The sequence below is a fragment of the Fundulus heteroclitus genome, chromosome 24, assembly GCF_011125445.2.
Source record: "Fundulus heteroclitus isolate FHET01 chromosome 24, MU-UCD_Fhet_4.1, whole genome shotgun sequence".
Taxonomy (NCBI): domain Eukaryota; kingdom Metazoa; phylum Chordata; class Actinopteri; order Cyprinodontiformes; family Fundulidae; genus Fundulus; species Fundulus heteroclitus.
Window position 1 is genome coordinate 25,092,285 of NC_046384.1, and position 23,119 is coordinate 25,115,403.

At 41.6% G+C, this 23,119-nt stretch overlaps 1 protein-coding gene and 1 long non-coding RNA gene across 3 annotated transcripts in view; one reads left to right on the plus strand and one right to left on the minus strand.

The window, feature by feature from the left end:
* Positions 1-23,119, minus strand: part of klf7a (Kruppel-like factor 7a) — a 62,668-nt gene that overhangs the window by 15,704 nt on the left and 23,845 nt on the right. Inside the window, exon 2 of the mRNA XM_012869535.3 lies at positions 8,323-8,938. Within this exon, the coding sequence (XP_012724989.1) occupies positions 8,323-8,938 (616 nt within the window). The remainder of the gene's footprint in view (positions 1-8,322; positions 8,939-23,119) is intronic.
* Positions 8,967-20,643, plus strand: LOC110368952. Of its 2 annotated transcripts, none has more exons than XR_002428564.2 (5): positions 8,967-10,633; positions 10,745-10,871; positions 19,494-19,559; positions 19,722-20,103; positions 20,211-20,643. It is a non-coding gene; the product is annotated as an uncharacterized LOC110368952 (long non-coding RNA). The 2 variants fall into 2 exon arrangements; XR_002428563.2 differs by having other exon boundaries at positions 9,747-10,633; positions 10,745-10,859.

Genomic DNA, 23,119 nt, shown 5'->3' on the forward strand with positions numbered 1-23,119 from the left:
CTCATCCACCCCCGGGGCCTTGCCACCGAGGAGCTTTTTAACAACCTCGGCAACCTCAGCACCAGAGATGGGAGAACCTGACCCAGATTCCTCAGGCTCTGCTTCCGCAATGGAAGACGTCTTCCATGAGGATCAATGAACGTTCAAATCCTATGACTGAAAATTAGTAGATGAAGTTAGTATCTAAAGCACTTCAGAAATATCAAGTAATGATGGTAAAGAGAGGGCTGAAAGACTGCCTGTTTCTTTACCAATAGAAGTCTACAGACTATTTTTGCAAGGTCATGTTAGTCAGTCTTTGTCACTTTAGTTTAGAATTATATAATGATAACTGGACCATTTCAACTCATATGTTCTCCCAAATAATGCTTATACAGCAACGATAAAATCCCTGATCGGTTAGTCCATTTGATCAGACCTAACAAGTTTTCAACGACATATAGAAGTTATTAGGCATTTTCATGGACAGTTTTTTTTTTACCATTTACTTTTCAGCTACAGTTGCATGTCTTTTTAAGCAGAAGAAGACGTCATCTTTCATACAGTGCTGTGAAAAAGCATTTCCCCATGCTGATTTTACATCTTAGCTGTTTCAAAAAAATACAAAATTGAGTTTACAAATTAAGATTGTATAAATTGAAAAGGGGAAATAAACAGTTTATTACAAACCTGGTCCTATGTGAAAATGTAATAGTCACATCAATACACTGTGCGTGACCATCCCATTTTTAAGTTATATTTAGCAACTCATACCCAGGTTTAAATACAGCCAGAAGCATATGATAACTTAAACAGAACCTGTATAAAAAAGCAACATCATGCTGTATCTAAAGAAATTCAGGAACAGCTGACATCAACAGCTGTCCCTGGAATCTATCAGTCTGGAAAGGGTTACAAAGCCAGTTGTAATGCTTTGAGATTCTAACAAATCATAGTGAGAGCCATTATCCACAAGTGAAGAAGACCTGAGACACTGGTGAACCTTCCCAGGAGTGGCCACCTGACCAAAAATACTACAGAAGCCAACTGATGAGTCATCCAGGAGGTCACAGAAGAACCCATAAAAAAGAAAACCTAAAGTACCACAAACTTCAGTTGTTTTTTTAAATCAATTATAACAGAGATCGGGCAGAAACTGGGAGAGTGCCAAGGCCCAAACTGATCCTGATCAAACCAATAACAAATGTTTTTTGAGCGGCCTGTTTAAAATGTTTTTAGATTAAAGGGCAATAATTTCAATGTAAATAAATGCCAGTACTTTGCTAGAAATACCCATCCCTAGTATAATTTCAATTTTATCTGGTTTGGTTCAGCAATCAGTCTAGTTCCCTTCCATGCATTCGTCATCCCCATCATCATGCAGCACCTTACTACCCTGAAAACCCAGAGCAGCGGGTTTAGGCCATTCCAGCTATGGCCAATGAAATTCCCAGGAGGCAGGGATTCCTGTGTGCGTTGCCTAGCAATGTCGGCAAGGGGGAGGGGTGCGTCGCATCTGTACGTGTGTGAGAGTGTGTGGAAGGATAGAGGAGTGCAGGGGGGTGGTGAAACATGAGGAGGCAGCAGTCAGCGCAGCTGGCTGGATCTGGCACCGGCATGCCGCCATGACACCGGCCAATTACCGAGCGCGCTGGCAGAGCACGGAGGCAGTTGCTTGGTAGTGATAGTGGTGGAGGAGGAGAGGGAGGGAGCTGAGAAACCAAAGCCTGCAGTAGTACATAGCCACTCAGCTACCGACTCCTCCAACGATACACTGCTCTCGTTGCCTGGCAACAACACCCCACCACCACAGCTCTTGTCTCCCTTGAGAAACCCTCGTCCAAACAGGCAGATACAGCCAGCTCCAGCTCACTTTCACCAAAACTGTTACACGTCCTAGGACTGGGGAGGCTACTTTATAAAATGCAGTCTGATTGACAGCTTAATCTAATCCACAAGATTAACTTGAACTCAGGAAAATAATCAGATTACATTACTATTAAATTTGGATTATTTTCCATGAAAACACTGAAAGACGATTATGAAATTAAGTGGATTATTCATGGAAAGTGTTAATTTGTGGATCAATAAAAAGAACTCCATATGCTTTACCGCTGCTTTTTTATTCATCCTAGGAAGTGACATATGTGCAATCTCCTTCCAAAACAGATTTCTCATGTGTAATCTGATAACTGGGTGTTTCCCTTAGTCACTGTAATCCCATTATGTGTAATCTGTTACTTCCGAATGCTCTCGTGTGCAAGCACGAGTCACAGCGTGCATGCAAAGCTCTCTCCAGCCTCTCAGGTGCCAGCACTGGAAGTTAATTACATTCCCTCCATTAGCTGGAGCCGAACCGGGGCATCCGGGTCTCCGAGGTCATTACAGACACTCCTGGAGAGCGCTGTATAGGCTCGGATGGCACTGCAGGCTCTGAGATGAGCGAGAGGTAAAGGAAAAAAGGTTAAGGTGGAAAAATGAAAAATCCTGTCACATTTATTGTATTTTATGCAGGGTTTTCCTGGGTGGCTGATATATCAATACAATGTAGTGCATATGTATGAGGTGTAAAGTATAGCACATAACAATGCTTTTAACATAACCATTCAATTGTACCTCCGGTTGTATGTTTAGGGCTGTTTCCCTGCTGGAAGGTAAACCAGTGCCACAGTTTCAAGACATCACTTTTTCTTCCAGGTTTGTCCTGTATTCAGCTCCATCCGTCTTCCAATCGACTTAAACCTGATTACCTAACTCTGCTGATGAAAAGCTTCTCTACAGCTTTTCATTGCAACCACCACCATTCAAGGTGGGGATGGATGGGCATATGGATGGAAATTGCCAGTGGATTTCATGATGAATTTGTCATATTAAATCAGTTGACTCTTGCAGTCACCTGCTACACCTCCTTAATAACACATTCATGGAACCTTAAGAGCCATTTTCTTAATGAATACTTATAAAAACATTTCCTTTTCTGAACTTTGTGGACATTTTCTGGACTTCCTATTAATGAAAAGGAAGTTCTTTTAAAGAAACAAAGCTAATTTGCTTGCGTTATTTAACATTATCTCGCCCAAATATGAAAGGTCTTTACCCTCCAAATATGGAGGGGACCCTCTGCAGAGTGGCAGAATATGAGCAGGATGAAGATGAATAAATGCAGACTGGCAGTATATTACAAAAATAACTGATTTATGGAGGACAAAACGGAGGATAAGCAGAGGTAATGACAAAAAAAGACAGAAGGCAGAACAACAGTCTTCATTTTTTCACCCCTGCTCAAAATCTAATTGTACCATTCCTTATCTGCCATAAGCCTATTCACAAAAAAGCTCTACAGGGCACTGTCATTTCCACTCAGCTCGTCTAATTCCAGATTAAATTGTAGCCTTTTCCCCCGTTTCGTAATTTATGGAAATAACAACTAAGAAAAAGAGGATTTGAGTAATGACATCTTTAAACTTGTCAGGATAATGGTTCAGTGAATGAGGGAGCCCATGGCACTGTTGTAGGCTCCTTAAGAGGGTCTCTGTACTGTACCTCCCCCATTTCTGTCTTTGTTTCCCTCGGTGTCTCTCTCTCTCTCTCTCTCTCCTTCTGCTGCTCTTTTACTTTTGTTTCCTTTTGTCATCCTGTGTCAACAGTTTCTCCTTCATTATTTTACCTCACTGTTTTTTTCTTCCTTTCTTTTTCAGGGCTTGGTAAAGCATTAGCAGTTGGATATTTTTTAAAACCAGGTGGAATTTTAAACCCGGGAGAACATTTTTCGTTTCTATGACCTACAATAAGGTTTTGAATCAACTTAGAAAAGTTCCAGAAAACGGATCAAACAATTTTCAGAACCTGAAATGCTTTTGGCGGTCAAATTAAAATTGAACACAAAGCTCACACATTCTGTAAAACATGATTTATGATTTTACACTTCTTCTTTATCTTTTATATGCTAGGCTGAGATTGGCAAATGAGTCAAAGCTTCCGTAAAGGGCTATTTAACTGTTTGAAGTAATTCCAACTGCATGAGATCATCTATGGTTGAAAATACAAAACTAGCACATACCATCATATATAGCTATATAATAAGAGTTTAATTACAATTCATTATGCATATATGCAGAAATATCTTGTCATCACAGACAAAAGATGAGGACTAAAGGAAAATCGTGGCTTTAAACTTGTGGTCTTACGTTGTGCTGTGAGACAGGTTTAAGAACAGGCGGTTTTAGCATCTTGGGAACAAAGATAACCTGAGATCAATATCTGGCTGTGTCAGATATTTAGAATGAATATTTTACAGTGTAACAGCTGCAGCGACCAATGTCTACTGGTCAGAGCCGTCACAATACAAGAGGTTCCACAGGTTCCAAGCAATGCTGCCCTACAAATAAAGCAAAAAAGGAATACGTTTTAGATTTCTGAATCAATTCTTGTCGAGGATAGTCTGTCCTGTTTGCAACAACCAAGGATGTGAACAGGTGCATCTTCATCAGCTGTTTGAATGTTGGATTTCATGGCAGAGTCACAAACCGGCAACAGTTTTCACCATTGTTCTCTTACTGTAGTAGTGTATACCTGATAAATAATTAGGCTCCCAACACATTTTTCCTCCTTGTTAATGCATTGTTATTGTTGTTTTTTTTACCTGTAGCTGTTGATGTGTTGATGTGCTGAACTGGGACATTGTTTTTTTTTTTTACCTTTTTATTATTATTGATAGATTGAATAGTTTGTTTTGAATGGAGTGCTTTTGCTTGCTTGACATTTCACCTACAATTTACATGGCCAATAGGGACAACCCTTCACTCGCTTCACCAAATAAGAGGAGCTTGTGTTTGATTGCTGGTTTCAACTCAACATGGCACACCTGGATCACGGTCGCTTCTGTCTGACCAGGACACGAAACTGTTATTCCGCTGCAGAAGAGGATCAACGGAGGATGAAGCCCAAAAACCTCTAAAAGGCATTGCCTACTTCATCATTGATGAAAAGAAGCTTTGTCTCTGCAGTGTTCCTTAACCCTTTGTCACAACGAGACGGGAATTGACAGAAAAATTCAGATTTTTTTTAATTCACTTTGCATCCACCGTGGGTTTCGCTTCACTCTATACACCCAAGTCACGGCATTTGCATTGCTATAAATGTGTGCTTCACATCGCTTCGCTCCTGAACGTGCCTCTACATAGGAATAACATGTAAGCCACTGACTCTGGTAGCGTCATTCGCTTTCGGGAGTGAATAAGAAGGGCGTTAGAGAGGAATCAAGATGAAGAATATAGGAAGAATAATGGTTCTTGCTTGAAACTGCAGCACTCAGGTTCACTCAAACTTAGACTAAATTATCAATATTTCTATATAGGTGCAACTAGCCTAGCGTAAATCCTATACACTGTTTAGAGGGGTTGTCCGGCTGGAAGGTGAACATTGACTACCGCTTTAAGTAATCTGCAGGCACCAACAGGCTTTCTTCCGTGATCACAGGAAAAAAGCATCCCTTATAGCATGACGCTGCTTCTGCCATGCTTTATTGATGGAATGGTGTCCAGAGTAGTGTGTAGTGTTGATTTTCCAACAGACATTTGCATGAAGGCAAGAAAGCTCCATTTTATTCTCAGTTAATTAAAGCACATGCCTAAAAATGTTTGCTGCAGGACTAAAATGCCTGGAAAACAGATTATCCCGACAACATTGTGGGTCTCTGTAGCTCCTCCATAGTTTTTAAGGACTTGACAAGCTATTTAAATATTAACCCTAGCAAATTCTTAGTTTAAACCAATTATAAAACATTTAAAATATTTTTAAGATGGGCTCATTCTGGGAAAAAAAAATTTCTGGTCAGACATTGTCTGGTCTGCAATATGCGTGGAAATGAAGGTGCCGTATGGGGGTGGGGTTTGGGGCGTCTGCTGGTTTGGGTGACTCACCTCGCTCGGGCCTTAGGTTGGCTTTGAAAACATATAAAGGATAAATAGGAAAAGCTAACACCTAAAAGTTGAGTCTAGAAAAGTTGTGAATTTAAGTTTCATTGGCATTCGGTTTGACTGTATTAAGACTTCAAGTCTATCTTTCTTGTTTGAATGAGTTTGGGACTCTCCCATCGTTGTCCTAGCTGGCATGATGGGTAATCCCAGCAGCTGTAGACATGTCACACTGGGAGAAATCAATGATGGCACGTCTGTGGTCTTTTGCTGCAGTCAAGCCGATGCCGGCACACCACCGAGGGTGTGATCACACGTGCATCTTGTTTCTAGTATTCCCAGCATGCAAAGGTTGACAAGTTGATTCTTTGGGGGTTTTGTTTTTTACTCACACCCATGAAAATAGAAGTGCACACATGTGGCATCTTGGTTTGGGGCAGCCTTGGTGATCCGTCAGCAGAGAAGTGGATCCGTATAGACAGCAGAGAGCAAAGAAATCTAGTTTGAGCAGCTCTAAGTGTATTTAGTGTGATGGACATTGGTTTCTGTATCCATCTGGTTAAAAGAAACAGCTATATGTGGTAAATGTCTAATCATTCAATTATACCCCCTGTACGCCTTCCTTAAAAGAGGTTTGAGACCAGAACTGCTAATCGCAATTATTTCTAATAGAATCTGAAATACACAGCTCTCACCTCAGCACCAGAGTTAGAGGAGAGTCTCAAGAGCTCAAAATAATTACAAAAAAAAAAAAAAAAACGCAGTCGTGTTTAGTGTGAAACAGCTGCTTTGCAAAAACCCTGCTAATTAATACTAGCAACCTCGATAGTTATCCTTCTGGTTCATTCTAACACATTCTCTTGGTCTTAAAAATAATCTGTTCTTCAGATGTTCTCCAATCGCCAAAGGGGAAGCTGCAGCTCGGACCTAGAGAACAAACGGAGGACAGGTGCCTGGAATAAAGCAGGGAAATGGCAGCCTATCCAGGTCAATCCATCCATCACTGTGCAGTTACTCAGTTGGAGGACAGCTTCCTGACAGAGGTCTGAGTGGTTCGGGATTGAGATGGAAGAGCGGGAGAGTTATAGCTTCTGAGCCCCCCCCCCCTCCTTTTTTCTTGTGAGGAACCTTGACATGGAGGACCTGCCCCAGTATGGCATGAAGATTTACTTGGAAGGCATTAAAGGAGGAAGGTCCCGCAAAAGTCATTCACGTTTTTATCTTTCATTGCATTTTTTTTCTATGGTGCAAATAGTGTGCTGCTTTATTACACAGAGGATCCTCAACAGTTACTGGTATCCAAGGTTGGAAAAAAGAGAAAAATACATAAAACCTTCAAACAGAATTAATTTTTTATTACAGTGACAGAATGTCACACTGAGACATTTAGAAAAGAAAACGTCTAAAAGAGAAAAATCCAAACTGAAACAGATCCTAGATAGAACCTTTTTTAGCACTTAAGATGCTCCTATTAAATTCCATTTCTCTGACCCACTCTTCAACATGGGAAAGACGAGAGAACATGGAAGTAACGCAAGGGAGATATGCATTTGTCTTTTAATTAATCAGACGATGAACACAAGATTTTAGGCACTTTCCCAAAGGTGGCCACATCTGTTTGGGGCAATAAAAAAAGTTTAAAACAACTAAAATTATGATGAACAACGCTGGGCAAGGATTCTAGTCCCACCATGTTCAGTGAGCAGGATGGTGACACAAGTCTCCATAGCAACCATTAAACTCTATGGACATGCCAACCAGTTGTTTGGGAGGCATGCCAGGTGAAAGCTGTTTCTGTTCTACCCTACCATCACTAACAAACATGGAGTTTGCTCGAATTTACTGAACTTTACTTTACCTGGAACTGTGCATTTTTCTCAGACCCACTCAGGGTGGGGCTGGTGTAAAACAAAGTGCAGATTATGATTTAAAGCTCCCTCATCAAGACTTGAGTCCTTAAGGCTGATTTTTGAAAAATTTGATACTGAGGTGGTGAAAGCTATATGAGGCTGATCATCTGTTTAATATATAAATATAATTAGGTCTCTTACAACTGCTACAAAGGTAGCATGGCTAAAAGAAACAAAGGAAGAACAAGAAATCACATCAAAAATATATTTTAAAACTCACAAGGTACAAATCATGAAATGTATAACATGAAGAGAAGCAGAAAAAAAATCATGTATGAAATCAATGATCAACAAAATACAGCTACAATTTAAATTCAAATACTGCAGGTAAAATCATTCAAGACCTTGCAAACCCATTGACATTGACACCTATGTGCTGAAAAGATGGACTTAATGGAAATTAATCTCTGCCTTGAAGAACAAAATCCTCCTTACCTTGGGGGCCTTGGGAAAAAAATACTCATTAAAGATTGACCAAAGTAGTGAGGAACAACAAACATCACAGCACTTTCTCTCACCTGTATGTGTCCTCTGGTGGGCCTTAAGGTGGGAGCTCTTGGTGTACACCTTTCTGCAGCCGTTGAACTGGCAGCGGTGGATTCTCTTCTTGTTCTCTGGCAGCTCGCCGACTCCGATCAGGCACGCCGCCCCTTCCTCTTCGTCCTTCACCTGCACTGGAAGCGTGTGTCCCGCCACTACACGGGCTGCGCTGAGCCCCACCTTCCTGGCCACAAGCTTCAAGGTGAGTGTCCCGTCGGCGGAGGCGGTCAGCGTCTGGCTGGGTTTGACGAGGTGCCGGCCCAGCTCGGGAGAAGACGGGGGAGTTAGAGAGGTGACGGCACTTAGCTGGGCCTGGTGCACCCCTTCCGTTGCTTCTGAGTTTTCTGGCCCCTGCCCTTTAGGCTTGAGGTCTTTTGTTGCAGTTAAGTTCTGTCTGATTGGACACAGGGTCACTGGTAGTGGGCTTGGAGGTTCAGGGAGGCTCGGCAGGCTGGGGAGCAGGGCCTCTGTAAGGTCTTCCTCGCCATCTTCTTTCAAGTAGGCCGGAGTAAGAAGGCCGTCAAGGTCTTGGTCAAAAAGCTCTGAGAGACGCTTGGGCTCTGTCTGCAGGTAACGTTCCAACTCCAGGCAGGTCTGCAGCAGAGAAAATAAAAATCACTTTCATATCAGGCAAGTTTCAAGCATGTCCATCTTCACTCTCACATCCCACTTAGCTGTTTCAACAGCCATCAGATCATCCGTTATGCTTCAACATAGAAAAAAAAACCTGCATGATGCCCTGCTGCGCTGCACAGCTGTCACATGCACAGACAGTCACTATGACAGCCATGATTACCTGAAAACTCCAGCAAGTCTGCTGATTAAACCCTGATTGATTGCAACTGCTGCAGAGAAGAGTGGGCACCAGGGCAAGAAGTCCTAAACTCTGCAAAACTCCCACCGAGCAACATTTTATGGAGCTTTGAAGAATCAGCTTCCCCAGGGTAAAGATAGGGAGATTTATTCAGCTGTAGTTACGGTCTGCTTCATCCCTATTACAAACACCTCTCCCTAAGGAGAGCAAATAAAAGACTTGCATCCCCTATTCCTGTGAACTGGCATCCTGAGAAGTCTATTACTTTACAAAAAGCTGGCAACATTCTAAGCAGCGAGGGTCTGGTGCGGGAGCGAGACGCTCAGTGTCCAAGGATGAAGCTATTATGCTTAAACGGTAACGGCGGCGGTTTGATCCCAGGGATGGTTGTGTTTCACTTGTACCCGTTAACCCATTCTGACAGGTGAGATGGAGGCTAGCGGCTCCGCTGGGTGCGTGCAACTCGCCTCTCCATTTCTGTGTAAATAGGCCCTGACAGACTCTAGTAGCTGATCCCGTTTTCAGGAATAAGGCTGCACAGACTGAACACATCAGAGGCATTTAGTATCCGACTCCGTGCTCGTCTCTTTCCTTGTTTGCACCTTCTAAAAATAGGAGGGGTGTCTGTTGCTGAGGGAGCGCAGTTTCTGCTCGAAGCTATTTCTTTTCAGGAACAAAACAGGGCTTCAAATTAAAAAGCTGTTCAGGACACATCTACAGTGAGAAGTGAAGATAATGTGCTGTGTCTCCTACCTACACTCTACGCCTACATCTTTCTTCTTCCCTTCACCGAACTGTCTTTGTTGCTTCAAGACAATGCAATGCCAATAAATTAAGAGGGACTATTCTTCTTTTATGCCTACTTTCAGACCTAAATTAAGGACTGGTGTTGTGGAAATATGAGGCAAATATACTGCTGTTTTAGCTTTTAATCTGCTCGGTTTGCAATATTAAACTCAACCCAGATCTATTTCCTGAACTCTGCCTTTTCCTCTTTCCTCCTCCATTGTCATCTCCTCTTCTACCTCAGGTGAGGACCAATTATCTTCAAAATCCAGCAAGTGGAAGAGGACTTTATTCAGCAAACTGCTAAGGACTGCAAAACCAACCTGTGCGTGCATTAAGAAAAGCATAGAGGCAGGTAACCGAGAGACAGTGTGGAGCGACGATGAAGAAAAAGGAGGAGTGAAGAAAAGACATGTTGAGATAGGCAGGGAGAGGGGAAGAGAGAGTTAGGGGAGGTCTTGACTTCATTTTCACCATTGGGGGCGAATCCGTTTTGGAACCGTGACATTTGGCGTAACGGGATCCTGTCAGCAGGCAAACCATGGGGCCTCGCGTTTGTGCACGCTAAATGTTAGGTTGCGACCCACGGTGATGGGCTAGGATGTCATGTGTGACACAGTGTGCTTACATTCAGGCGAGCACTGTACTTACAAACCCGGCATGCATGCAGAATGAGGGATGGTGACAAGGTAAGGAGGATAAAAGAGAATCTAGGTGAGTAGGTGGCAAGTATGACAAGCTTATCTTCACCCTTTTCTACCTTCTGTCTGTTCTCTCTTTCTCCTTGTCACTCCATCAAGGCCCTTCCTTCCTTCCTTCCTTGCTCCCTCCCCCAGGTGGTGGCTTTCACATTGTTGGAGAGAAGGTCATCCAGCTGATCAGCAGTTCCTGTGCACCCGGTGGGCAGTGATGAGGGTACGGTTTGCTGTACGTGGCCGCAATTATGCAAGTTTGACTGTGTATGCCCATAATTTGGCAAGTACTAGTGAATGTGTGAGTAATTACCACACTCCCTGTGCAATTATGTAGCTCTTGTCTGCGTGTTTGTGCGAACACCTACGCACATGCATAAACATGTCTTCTCGCTGGTCTGATGGCGTCAAGTGGGCATCTCTCTGTGTGTAGGCAAATAATCAAGTGCCAAAAATGTGGCACAATAGCTAAGATAAAGGAATGTTCATGGATTAAGTCCATTTTGGATAAATGCCGATCAGGAGAGCCAGCAGCAGTTGGCGCTGCACAAAGCTTGGGTCCATTTCCTAAAGGGCTTTTGAGATGAGTCCTTCATGGCGGCCAAGATAAGCTGAGACAAATCCAGTGGCCAATACAACAGCCTTGTATCCTCCAGCAAAGAGAAGGGGATCACCATTATGGGGTGAGATTGATGAATAATTTATGTCACAATATTGACAATCATGACAGCACTAGCTCATGTCAAAACCCCTGGCTTTAGATCTCAACTGGACAGTATTGTATGATTTTAGTCTCTTTAAATATTGAGAAAACAATTCTTTAGTAGAAAATACCAGCTTGGATGCCAACAAAAGCATTGAAGACCTAATTTATGCAGAGGAAATCTTAACTCATAGGATGCCTGGAAATACGTAAAGAAAGATTCTTCTTGATGCCTCTGTGGACCTGCATTGAGTCTTTCACCATTCTGTAAAACGAATAAAGCGTCAATATATTCATGCATATCCTCAAATATGCTGTTAAAGCAGTTTTTTCTGTGGCACAAGTGGCCTTAATTTTATTCACAGTTGCGACTTTGGAAAGTAGGTAGAGAAAAATACAGCCATGCACCAACTGGTTCTAGGCATGCAGGTGAAGAAGGAGTAGCAGAAATGTTCTGATGAGTTCTGATTGTTTCCAACAACCTCCTGTATTCTCCAAAAGGCTTCAACAATGAGTAGTGTTGAAGAAACTGTTTCTTTCAAATGAAACACGCAGAGGTGGCAAAAATCTCCCTAAATCTTTTCGGGGATATACATCTGATGAAACCAAACTTTTGGGCCTTAATTTCCGACTGCTATGTCTGGAACAGAAACACTGCATCACCAGAATAAAACCATAGCTACAGCAAAACTCGATGGTGGCATAATCATGCAGGGGGACTGCTTTTCTTCAAATTGTCTTATCTCTTCTTTTGGTTCTAGGTAGATGACAAAAAACTTCTCCATGTACTAGCACTTGTAAAGACTATTATTTTTGCAAAAGCAAAATACATGTTTAGGAAATAGTTTAAAATTCACTAGTATCTGCATTTCAAGGACAAATCCTCCTTTAAGTATGACATTTACCTTACAGCATAATGTGTTATCACCGGACTAGTCCTCTGGGGTACTTACCCTTTTTTATTTCGTAGTAAGATAGAATTAATTTAATCCCTCTTACTGAGACTTCATTATTATGAGAACCTCTCAAGAATAAGTAGTAATTTCTTTGGACTTTTCAGAGAAGGAAATTAAAACAGAAGTGTTAATAGAAACCTTAGCAATGACTCAATTATTGTTTTCTGAGTAAGCATTGTGATATTTGAGTCACCTGCTGCCTGAACCTGAAGTGGCTAAATGACAATGATTATTTAATCTCTGTTTGCCATCATGGCGTCCTAACTGTGACATCTTCAAGTGTCACTGAGAAAAAAAGCAGCAGTATAAAAAAGCATATCGTGTTGGATGCATTACACCCATGTTGAGCTTTTCAAGCATCACAGCCAGTTTTTCCAGCTATGTCAGATTTTGCCTCGTGTGACTGGGTAAAAGGTTCTAACTAAATTAGGTGGAGGCTTATAATGGGTAATGAATTTTATTGTACTTGTTAGTATAGTCAATTTATGTTTTCTAAGTTTAGAGAACTGCACAGAGAGACAGAAAGACCAGGTAGAAACACACCTGGATTTAAAAAGTACACAAGGATGAAAGAAAGACAGGAAATGACTTAATGAAGGAAGGATACAACAAAGAATGGAAATAATTAAATAATAAAGGAACACTAGAGGGGGAGAAATGATGAAGAGAAGGACACAATAAAGGGAGAACACAGAGATGAAAGAAAGGAAGGAGAGAGAGAGAAAAGGCATATGAAGGGAAGAACTATAATTACATAAAGGAAATAGGCACATAGGGCACATTGGAGTAAAGAAGGCCACGAGCAAGGAAGGACAAAGGCAAGAAATGTGTCATGATTTGGGTTTTTGTTTATGTTTTTTGGACTGTTTGGATTGATCCAGAACAGAAGGGAGGAATGATGATGAAGAAAGGAAAGCCACAGAGAAGGAAGGAAGAACACAAGCCAGAAGAGAACAAATGAAGCACAACATTTAGACAACAGGACAGGAAATAAAGACGGAAGCTAGCGTGTCCATCATGGGCTTTGGGGGAAAAAAGGACTGTCACAGTGGTCCAAAGACCTCTATTTTCATACTCTGCTTTATCCATACTTACCCAGACCTGCAAAATACTAGAGTTAAATTCCAGACTTATACAGAATTCATAGGAACCCTGTGCCATGATGGTTTTGAGCTGTAACCCTATTCAGCAACATAAAGCATACTTTCAAGGAACTGGAGCCCAGCTTTTAGAAGACACAAGTCTGATTTGCTTGGTGGAATGCACGCACTATATGTGTTATCTAAGCTCTGATACATAAATACAAATCTCCAAAAGCTAAAAAAATATGTTTTTTTTAGATCTTGTGATTTGGATTATCTTTGATCCAAAATCCATATACAACTAAGAATAAAATGCAAGTACCTGACACATAAAAATAAGAATTTAGATTAGCTAATGTTAAAACACAGATCCTGACTTAAACATTTAGAACACACCTCCGGTTTGAAAGGCTTTTAAAGCAGCAAATGTGCTAAACATTTATTATTATTATTATTATTATTATTATTATTATTATTATTATTATTACAGTCTGTGTTGCAAACCTGATTCACTTCAACCTGTTCAGTTTGAATCTCTTCACTTCTCCATCTTATCTTCACCTCCCTCTTCTAATGGGCCCTTGCTGATTGTCTCTTCCCATCTCCTCCCTTCACATTTGGCCCACGCCGACCCGCCTGCCATCACCAAAGCTCATCCTGCCTCCGAACTGTTAGCACCCCACCACGTCGCTAATAAAAAGCCTGGGTTATAAATAGGAACAGAGGAGCATGCATATGCCCTAAAGGAAGGCCCAAAACACCACTAAACAGCTAAATGTAATGGGGAGGATATGGCTCATTAATTTTAGGATGATCGTGTTTGGTTTTCACAGATGCCATGATGGAGACAAGGTGCTATGAATAATATTCGGTGCTCATGGTAGCAGGGTTGAAAAGGGCAAGACTTTTAAGAGGCCCCTGAGCTGTAGGGGGTGATGCAGCACTATTGTCCAATGTGGAGTCTAGGGTGGGATGCTGTCACATCTTTTAACAGATGAGTTATGATTCCCAGGAGTTGGTTTGCATAATTCCGGATTAAATACTGTAGGGTTCTGCTTGCCTGTTCAGGAAAATGTTTACAACCTATATAACGATATGTCATATCCAGTATGTCCTTAATGCCAAATCAGGGTATTAAATCAAATACTACAAAAATGTGTATGGAAAGAATAAAAAAAAAAGAAAAAAAATGGCATATGCATATATATCCACCCTCTTTGCTATGAAGCTGCTAGCAGGTTCTGATGCAATTAAATACCTTCAAAAACCACATAATTAGTGAAACGAGGTACCCTTGTGTGCAATCTAAGAGTGGCATGATCAGTATAAATGAACTTTTTCTGAAAGGCCTCAGAGGCTGCAGCACCACTAAGCAAGAGGCATCACACCATGAACACCAAGAAACTCAAGACAGTGACAAAGTTGTTGAGCAGTACAAGTAAAATTGGGTTTATGAATAAAATAACTAAATCTTAGATGTTGCCCCAGGATGACGTCAAATCCATGATCTTCGAAATGGAAACAAATCATACAACAACAAACCTGCTAGGAGATGGTCGGCCACCAAAACTCAGAGACTGAACCAGGAGGGCATTGATCAGGGAGGCAGCTAGGAGACCAGAGGTAACTCTGAAGTAGCTGCAGGTCCGTAGCAGAGACTGGAGCATGTGCCCATAGGACCACAATAAGATGTGCACTCCATAGAGCTGGGCTTTATGGAAAAGTGGCCAGAAAAAAATCCATCACTTAGTGTTAGAAATAAGAATACACGTTTTTAGTTTGCCAAAAGACACAGGGGTGACTTCCCAGAGGTGTGGAGGAGAGTGCTCTGGTCAGAAGAGACTAAAATTTTTATTACTGGCCACCGAGGAAAATACTTTATGGTGCAAACCCAACACATCCCATCACCCCAAGAACACCATCCCAACAATGAACCACGGTGGTAGCAGCATCATGCTGCTGGGATGTTTTTCAGCAGCAGGAAAGGACAGTGAGACAAAACATTCAGCTAAAGCTACACTACACTCGTTCAAACTGAAACTATTATTTGTGTTTGAATGGCCCGGTCAGAGCCGGGTGAATTAAAAATCTCTGCTTAGACTTCAAGATTGTCGTTCACAATTAAAAACCATCCATCAGGAAGAAGCAGGAGCGGTTTTGCCTGGTGGAAAGTAGCTGAACACTCAAATAATACACACAATAGACACTAGATTTGTCACTAGTCGCTTGTTTGAAGAAGAAAAGTCACTAGAGCGGTCTGAAAAGTAAATATAGTGACAAAAGCCCCATTTACACTACCCTTGTTAAACCAATCCATGCCGAGCTTGGTCCGAGCTTGGATCAGTTAACCAAGCCGAGCTTGGTTCTGACGACCGTTTACACACCAGGCTATCTCGGTTCCTTGGTTTCCTCACCTCCTAGTGACGATCTGCAGTACTACTACTCTCTGGGATTGAAGGAGGGACCAAGCAAATCAAAATGGCGGCGCCCGTAACATTCAGGCAGTTAAGCTTGGTGATACGTCGTTGTTTGCGGAGGGTCAGGCGAAGACGGCAACTTTTGTTGAATTTACTTGACGAAGTCGGCTTTTGGGAAGTGGATAAGACAAATCAACGTCTAATAAGGATTTACAGACGCAGGAAACAACGACAGACGCTGAGGTTCATCACACTGCTAAGCAGAATCATCTCTGGAAATCGTGTGTCACGGTAGGGAAGCTAATATTTTTATGGATGGATGAAATGTCAGCGGACCGCACAGAGATGCACATGCGCTCTTCGTTATCAGATAACCGGGCCAGAAAAAAACAGGCCGAGCTCACACCTGGAACTGGGCTGCATTTGGCGCGGTCCGGTTGTGTATGGGTCGGTTCAGTTCAGTTTGCGTTCCATTTACACTCGATAGTTATCTCAGTTACCGAGCTCGGACTGGTCTCAGCTCGGTTAAAAAAGGGTAGTGTAAACGGGGTATTTAAAGTTGCTAGGTTGGCAGCAGTAATTCTTAGTCAAGGTGCCCTCGCACACAGGTGAAGACACACTGCCCCAGGGGAGAGAAAGTGCGGAGAGTTGACTTTAAAAAAGCAAAATGTCTGTCCCGCTTTGCAAGCAGGCAAACGTATCTGAGTTTTCTCAAACACACCCAATTTCTGACAATGGCAGCATTAAAGGATCCCACATAGTCAGGAGTAATGAGTCTCTACTGTGAGCTACGTGGATGTTAGCAGAGTTTTTTCTGTAGGCTCAAGAATTAAATAAATTAATGCTTCATTTATTTAATGAATGACAGGTGTCATGCCAAAGTATATTTATCACTGATATAATTTGTATCCCCTGCATCAAGAAAACGCATTGAGCGCGAAGAGTGGACCCAGTTGACTGTGCCTCAATTCCAACCATGTAGACGTGGAAGTAGAGATGTTGTACTTTTGTGGAAAAGGGAAAGATGAATGTGATTACTTTAGTGCTCACTTAGTGCATTACTACTGAAAAGGACACACTTATTGTTCTCTTATGTCATCACATGTGATTATTTGAGCATAGAGATAATATTTGCCAAATACGAGAAAAATCACGCCTGTGTAAACCAGATTCATATAAAATTAATTTCAGTTAAAAAGTATTTAACAGATGATGGCAGAGGAGATCACACTGTCCACAAAAGACTTGTATAAGATCTGCAAAGTCTCTGTGAAAAAGACTTCACACATGCACAGAATAAGAATGACAATAATATTGATCAATGATGCGCCTACACTGAAAGTTTTGAGTATTTTGTAGTTGCTAACAAGAGTAGTGAACCCATTGTTTTACCAACCTTCTTGAGTGTAATGGGGAGAAAAACATTCCAACTGCTGTATAGTCCTGTGCCACCAGAGAAGCTAGGATATAAATCTTCTGATGACATAGTCAGAATACTGCAAGAGCAGTATTCTCCAAAGCCACTGATCATTGCTGAGCAGTTTTAATTCCATAAAAGAAACCAAGAACAGGGAGAATCTGTTTCTCAATCTGTCACTGCACTAAAAAGACTTTCAGTGCACCGTAAATTTAAACATGTACTCAATGATACCATCTGAGATAGATTCATGTGTGGAACTCATTGTAAGGCCACCCAGAAGAGAATACTTTCTGAAGCACATTTGACTCTGAAAAATGCCAGAACAATAAGCATATTAATGGAGATTGCTGCATATTCATTGTTAAATTTGGATGCATTTAGAGGACAGCAACAAAATGCATCCACATTAGTGTATTGGGTGTCTTCTAAGTCCAGATACAAAGCAGCATCTAATAAGCCATACAATATTTGAAGCAAAACAGGACATGATGAAGTGGAGTGCTGGTTTAAAGATTTAGACTGCAGAGCATGTGGTAAAACAGGCCATGTTGAACATGCCTGCAAAACAATAAAATAGGAAAATGGGTCCCTGTATAGAAAATGGTTAGATTTTCTTTACTAACAAACAACCCCAAAAAGAAGCATGTAAACAAGACGGAGCACAACCAAGTTAAACACTGCAGCAAGTCTGATGAGGTCATGGTGTATGTTTTATCAGTGAGGGATGACCAATATGGATAGTGGATTACCGTACTGTTGGAGAGTGAAACTGTCCAGATGCAACATGTATTTCCATGGTTTGAGAAGCAGTGTACAGGGAGAAGCTGCAGCACTTAATGCTTTAAATGACAAAGTTACGGTTATGAACATACACTGGGGAAGCTGTTCCAGTCTTAGGAGTGGTAGATGTGACAGCTGAACACAGCCAGCAGACTACCAGGCTTCCACTTTACACAGTTAAAGTAAATCGTCCAGCTCTGCTCATGAGCAGCTAGAACAACTGAGAATGAAATGACAGGATGTTTTTATGTTCAGCCACACAGACATACCCTGTTACAGGAGATTTTAAAGAAGCTCTTAAAGATCTTTGACAGAGAGCTAGGAAGCATGAAAGATATTACTGTTCCACAAATAATCAAGCCAGGAAGTAAACCAAGGGGTCTAGAAGCTAGACCAGTTCCATATACACTCCGACCAAAAGTGCAGACTGAATTGGACAGATTATTGAAAAGCGAACCAAAAGAGCCAGTGAGAACAAGTGAATGGGCAACACACATTCTTACTTTGTAAAGAAGACATGGATTTCTTAGGATTATATATATAGTGAAGAAGTAAGTAACTCATAACTTTAGAATGCTGTTAGCAAGAGAGCGTTTTGATCTGCTGGACAAACTTTCCACCATTTTTCTCATACGCTACACTGCTCTGACGGTGGCATTTTGTGGGCAGGTGGGGGCTAAGCTCTTAGTAGCAGCAATTCACATGGATGTACATGCATGTACATCCGGCCCAGCTTCTAAAGAAGAGACTGGAGAACAACACAGAGAGATGGTATGTGACGTCATACCATATTCCATCTGAAAAGATACCATTAGTTCTTCAAATCACAATTTTTTTAGTCTTTTCAAAATGTGCTTTTTCCTTTAAGTAAAACAGCCAGAAACTTATTAGAAGTATTTTTTATGGCATTGCACCATAAACACATTAATGAAGGATGACAGAGGTGGTATTATGGTTTGGGCCCCAACAAGTCGGTTTTAAGAGATATATGTGTGAGATATATGTACTACAAAGTAAACCTAGATACTACAAACAACTATTTTTAATCGTATACTCCTAAAGTATTATATTACATGTTTTACATATTGTTTCTGAAATATTGACGATTTTTAAGGATTCCTGGGCTTTTCAACTCTATTTTCATTCTGTTTCTTTGGATCCTGTCACCACAGCAAGATAGCCTTGGCACAGCGTGTGCTTTTGATTGTCATCATCGTTCCCCACAAATTGGAAAAACAACCCCTTTGTCATCAACATGACACATTGATTATTTGCTTTGGCCATTTTCACGGGCAGAGTTTGCTTACTCATTTTGAAAGTCAGAAACATTCATGTCATGGATGAATATCCATCCGTTTCTCTGCAGCAACGCTCCGCTTCTTTTGTTGTTTTGCATTCGAGTGGCCGCCTGTTTTAATGATTGTCATGTGTTTTTTATTCATACCGCACAATGCAAGTGTTCAGATAAACTGAAACAAGGCCTTGGTTTCTTTTTACAGGGTGTCAGCGCTGTACCTTTGTGATTAAAATCTCTTTGAGAAATTAATCACCGCCCCCCCCTGCAGGTAGGTAAAAATCACATCAGCTCCTACATCAATATGAAACCGCTCCTGTAACAAACCAGCTAACCAAATTGTCTCATCATTTCTGCTATTCCTTTGATTTCATTTTTATGGCTTAACCAACTTTGTTTACAGTCATCTTTATTATTGCTGCTTGTATTTCAGCGCACGGTGCCTGACACGTTTATCGAGGTAAAAGTTTGGCCTGCCATTTGATTCAAAGCCCACTCTTTCTCGTTGTGTGTGTGTTGTGTTTGTTCACGTTTTTTTCCCTCTTTTTTTTATGCCTCCATGCCAATTATTGGGTCTCTGTCTCCCATTGATCTGCTGTGCCGGGCGAGGCTATCACTTTGAGGTGACAGCTAAATGACCAGTAGCCCGAGGCAGCGGACATCCAGGCAATGGTCCTTGTGTGTGTGCGTGTGTGTGCGTGTGTGTGTGTGTGTGTGTGTGTTTGTGTGTGTGTGTGTGTGTGTGTGCACTAATCGATACAAAATGATACCGCGTAGGAGCTCATCAGCAGCGGGCATCGCAGCTGACAGAGACGGTAATCTATAGCTTTCCTGAGCTATACTTAAACAGCTTCCCCCTCACCAAAAAAAAAAAAAAAAAAAAAAAAAACATGGACTGTCTGTCTTCTAATCTCCCCTTCAGGGTTTTTGCTCCTTCCCGTCTCCCTGAGATCCCCCAGACTTGAAACTGTTTGGGGTGGAGCACGGTGTCATCCACGGATCCCTGCTGAGATCGGGGGAACCTGCCCTCCAGGGCTCAGCCTGCAAAGAGATACATCATTTTCTTGATCTGAAAAGTGCAGCACCCTCAGATCGCTTTGGTATTCCCAACAGGGAATGCAGAGGGAGGTGCAAAGTTTGGCCAGGAAGTATGTTGGAGTTCCTGATGGTGCTTTGAAGAAGAGGAAGCAGGGAATGAATTGAAGACGACTATTGAAATATTTAATATCACTGAAAGTTGTTTTATTCAGCTAATTAAATTCAATGATAATTCTGACCTGAACCCGATGAAAATCTAAAATCTAGTTTCTCAGAATATGTGAATGCTACAAGGATTAAAAAGTAATTTTTTTGAATCTCTCTTTTTTTGTCTTGCTTTGCTTGTAGCCTACAAAATCACAAGGCAGACTGCTGAGTTGACAGATTACTGAAACCTTCCACAAGAATAAACAGCAAAAGGTGACTGCTAAAGAAGTTGTTTGTTTACAGTGCATTATCCAAGCTTTGCAAAGTGGAAGCAAAAACGTGGTTGGAAAAGGTGCACAAGCACCAAGATGTGGACAGAAGCTGGAGTCAGGGCTTTAAGACTCACTACTTACATGCATATGCAGGACATGGGCTAAAACTGTTCCATTACTTGTGTAAAGCAACTTCTGAACCAGATATGGGAATCAGACTGTCCTTCCTGGGTTAAGGAGAAAAAAAAACTGTACTGTGTCATAATGGTAAAAAAAAAATACTTAGCTTTACATTAAGAAATCCATCTCCCACACTTACTTGAACTTCTGAATTCAATGATTTGAATGGATGAGAAAATACTTTAGGCAATATAATGTACTGTATATAAAACCGATAATATTCTAAATGATTGAAATGTATTAGTAAGACTGTACAAACAGGCTTAGGAGGGGAAAATTAGAAGCAAACACAAGCATTTAAATGCCACAGACAGGATTCCTCTTCCTCTTTGACTAACAGCTCCATCTCTCCAGGCAGCCACCTAGCTTCAGATAAGGCACTACGGAAACGGCTTAATTACACACACGGCCTTATCAGACGACATTAGCCTCGCGGTAATAATCAGCCTCCTCCGTCAAAGCAGCACCTCGAGGCAGTTTTACACAGAGCGGGCTGTGGGCTGATAACAGACATTGCCAGTTGTTAATTCGCAATTTGCTGACGGAGTTTGAGGGAATAATGCACATTTGGTTGTAAAGCTGCCACCTGCTTGATACTCAGTCAATTCTGGTGTGGTTGGGTGCACAAATAAAGACTCCAAACTGTTGCAAGCAGTATTTTCTGGTTGCTGGTCTTGCTTCTAATATTTGGACTGTTCCCCCCTTTTTTTTGTCTGATAGAAGGCATCTTCACACTGACGACACGTGTGTGTGTGTGTGATCTTCAAAGCACCTTTCATCTGGCAGGAAAACCACAATGATGAAGCACTTGGAGTGCAGAAAACAACCTTGTGACCTCTACTTAATGGAGCAGAGAGACATTTTCCGCCGCTTTCTCCAAGCAGACACAACAGAGAAGCACGCATCCACGTCAAGCTGACACTAGGGACCTCCCCTCTGCCTTACTTTAGCACAATATTGGCACAGCGCTAATTTGAGGACGGCAAAACAAGGTGGGACATATTATAAGGCTGAATTACATACTGTCACCCTTGGAATATGTTAGGAAAGTAGAAGCAGAAAAGCAAAGGACAAATATTTCAACAGCATGGAAGTGTTAACGCCCTGCGATAGACTGGCAACCTGTCCAGGGTGTACCCCGTCTCTCGCCCATTGACAGCTGGAGATAGGCACCAGCACCCCTTGCGACCCAAACTGGGATAAGCGTGTTAGAGGATGGATGGATGGATGGATGGATGGATGGATGGATGGATGGAAGTATTAATGCAGAATTACCAACCCATAAAAATTTTCTGGAAAATGTTGAATAAATTCAACTTTAAAAATAAAGATTTTGGGTATTTTACTGTATTTATTCTGTTTCATGCTTTCATTCAATTAGAGACCTTAGAGTTACAACCAATAGAGATTTGTAGCCTTTACATCGCTGTGTGCGCAGATGAGCTTCCATCCAACAGCTGCTGATATTGAACAAGCTCTGTGCTGGTGGCATCAAGATTATGTAGCACACTCCTCAAAGCAAATTTATACCATTCAATCCTCTCTACTGTCAAATACTGTGAGATCTAAACTCCATCACCAATGTTTACCCTCATGGATTTGCCATGTCACTCCACAGATGTTCTGTCCAGATTAATGTAACCATGTGGACTATATACACCAATAGCAACAGGAAAACCTCCATTCAAATGTTAAAGCCCAACAGACAGCAAATAGAGAAAACCACGAGGCAGAACTCTACTATACTGCCAAAAGTATTGGGTCAACACTCCAAACCACTGAATTCAGACGTTCCTTTTACTGCCATTGCCACAGTTGTAAAAATAAATCTTTTTAGAAGTACATACTACTTCTAAAAAAGTGGAAGAATGGGTCCCCCTCAGGAGCCCAGTAAATTCCTACACTGTACGACAGGTGCTGATAGGATGTCACGTAAAATCACATGGCCTACCTTCTATCTAGAATGGTACTTTGATAAGAGGTAAACCATGTGAAATCACAATACAAGGTCAGCAGATGGCAAACCACAGTGTGCAGAGGTAATAATAATACATCTTATTTATAATGCACTTTAGATTTCAAAGAAATCTCAAAGTGGTACAGAGCAGAGGGCTAAAAATGACCCCCACCAAATGCAGTACAAGTCGTCTGAAGCAGTGTTGTAAAGAAGGCAACCTCTGGACTCAGGAGGACT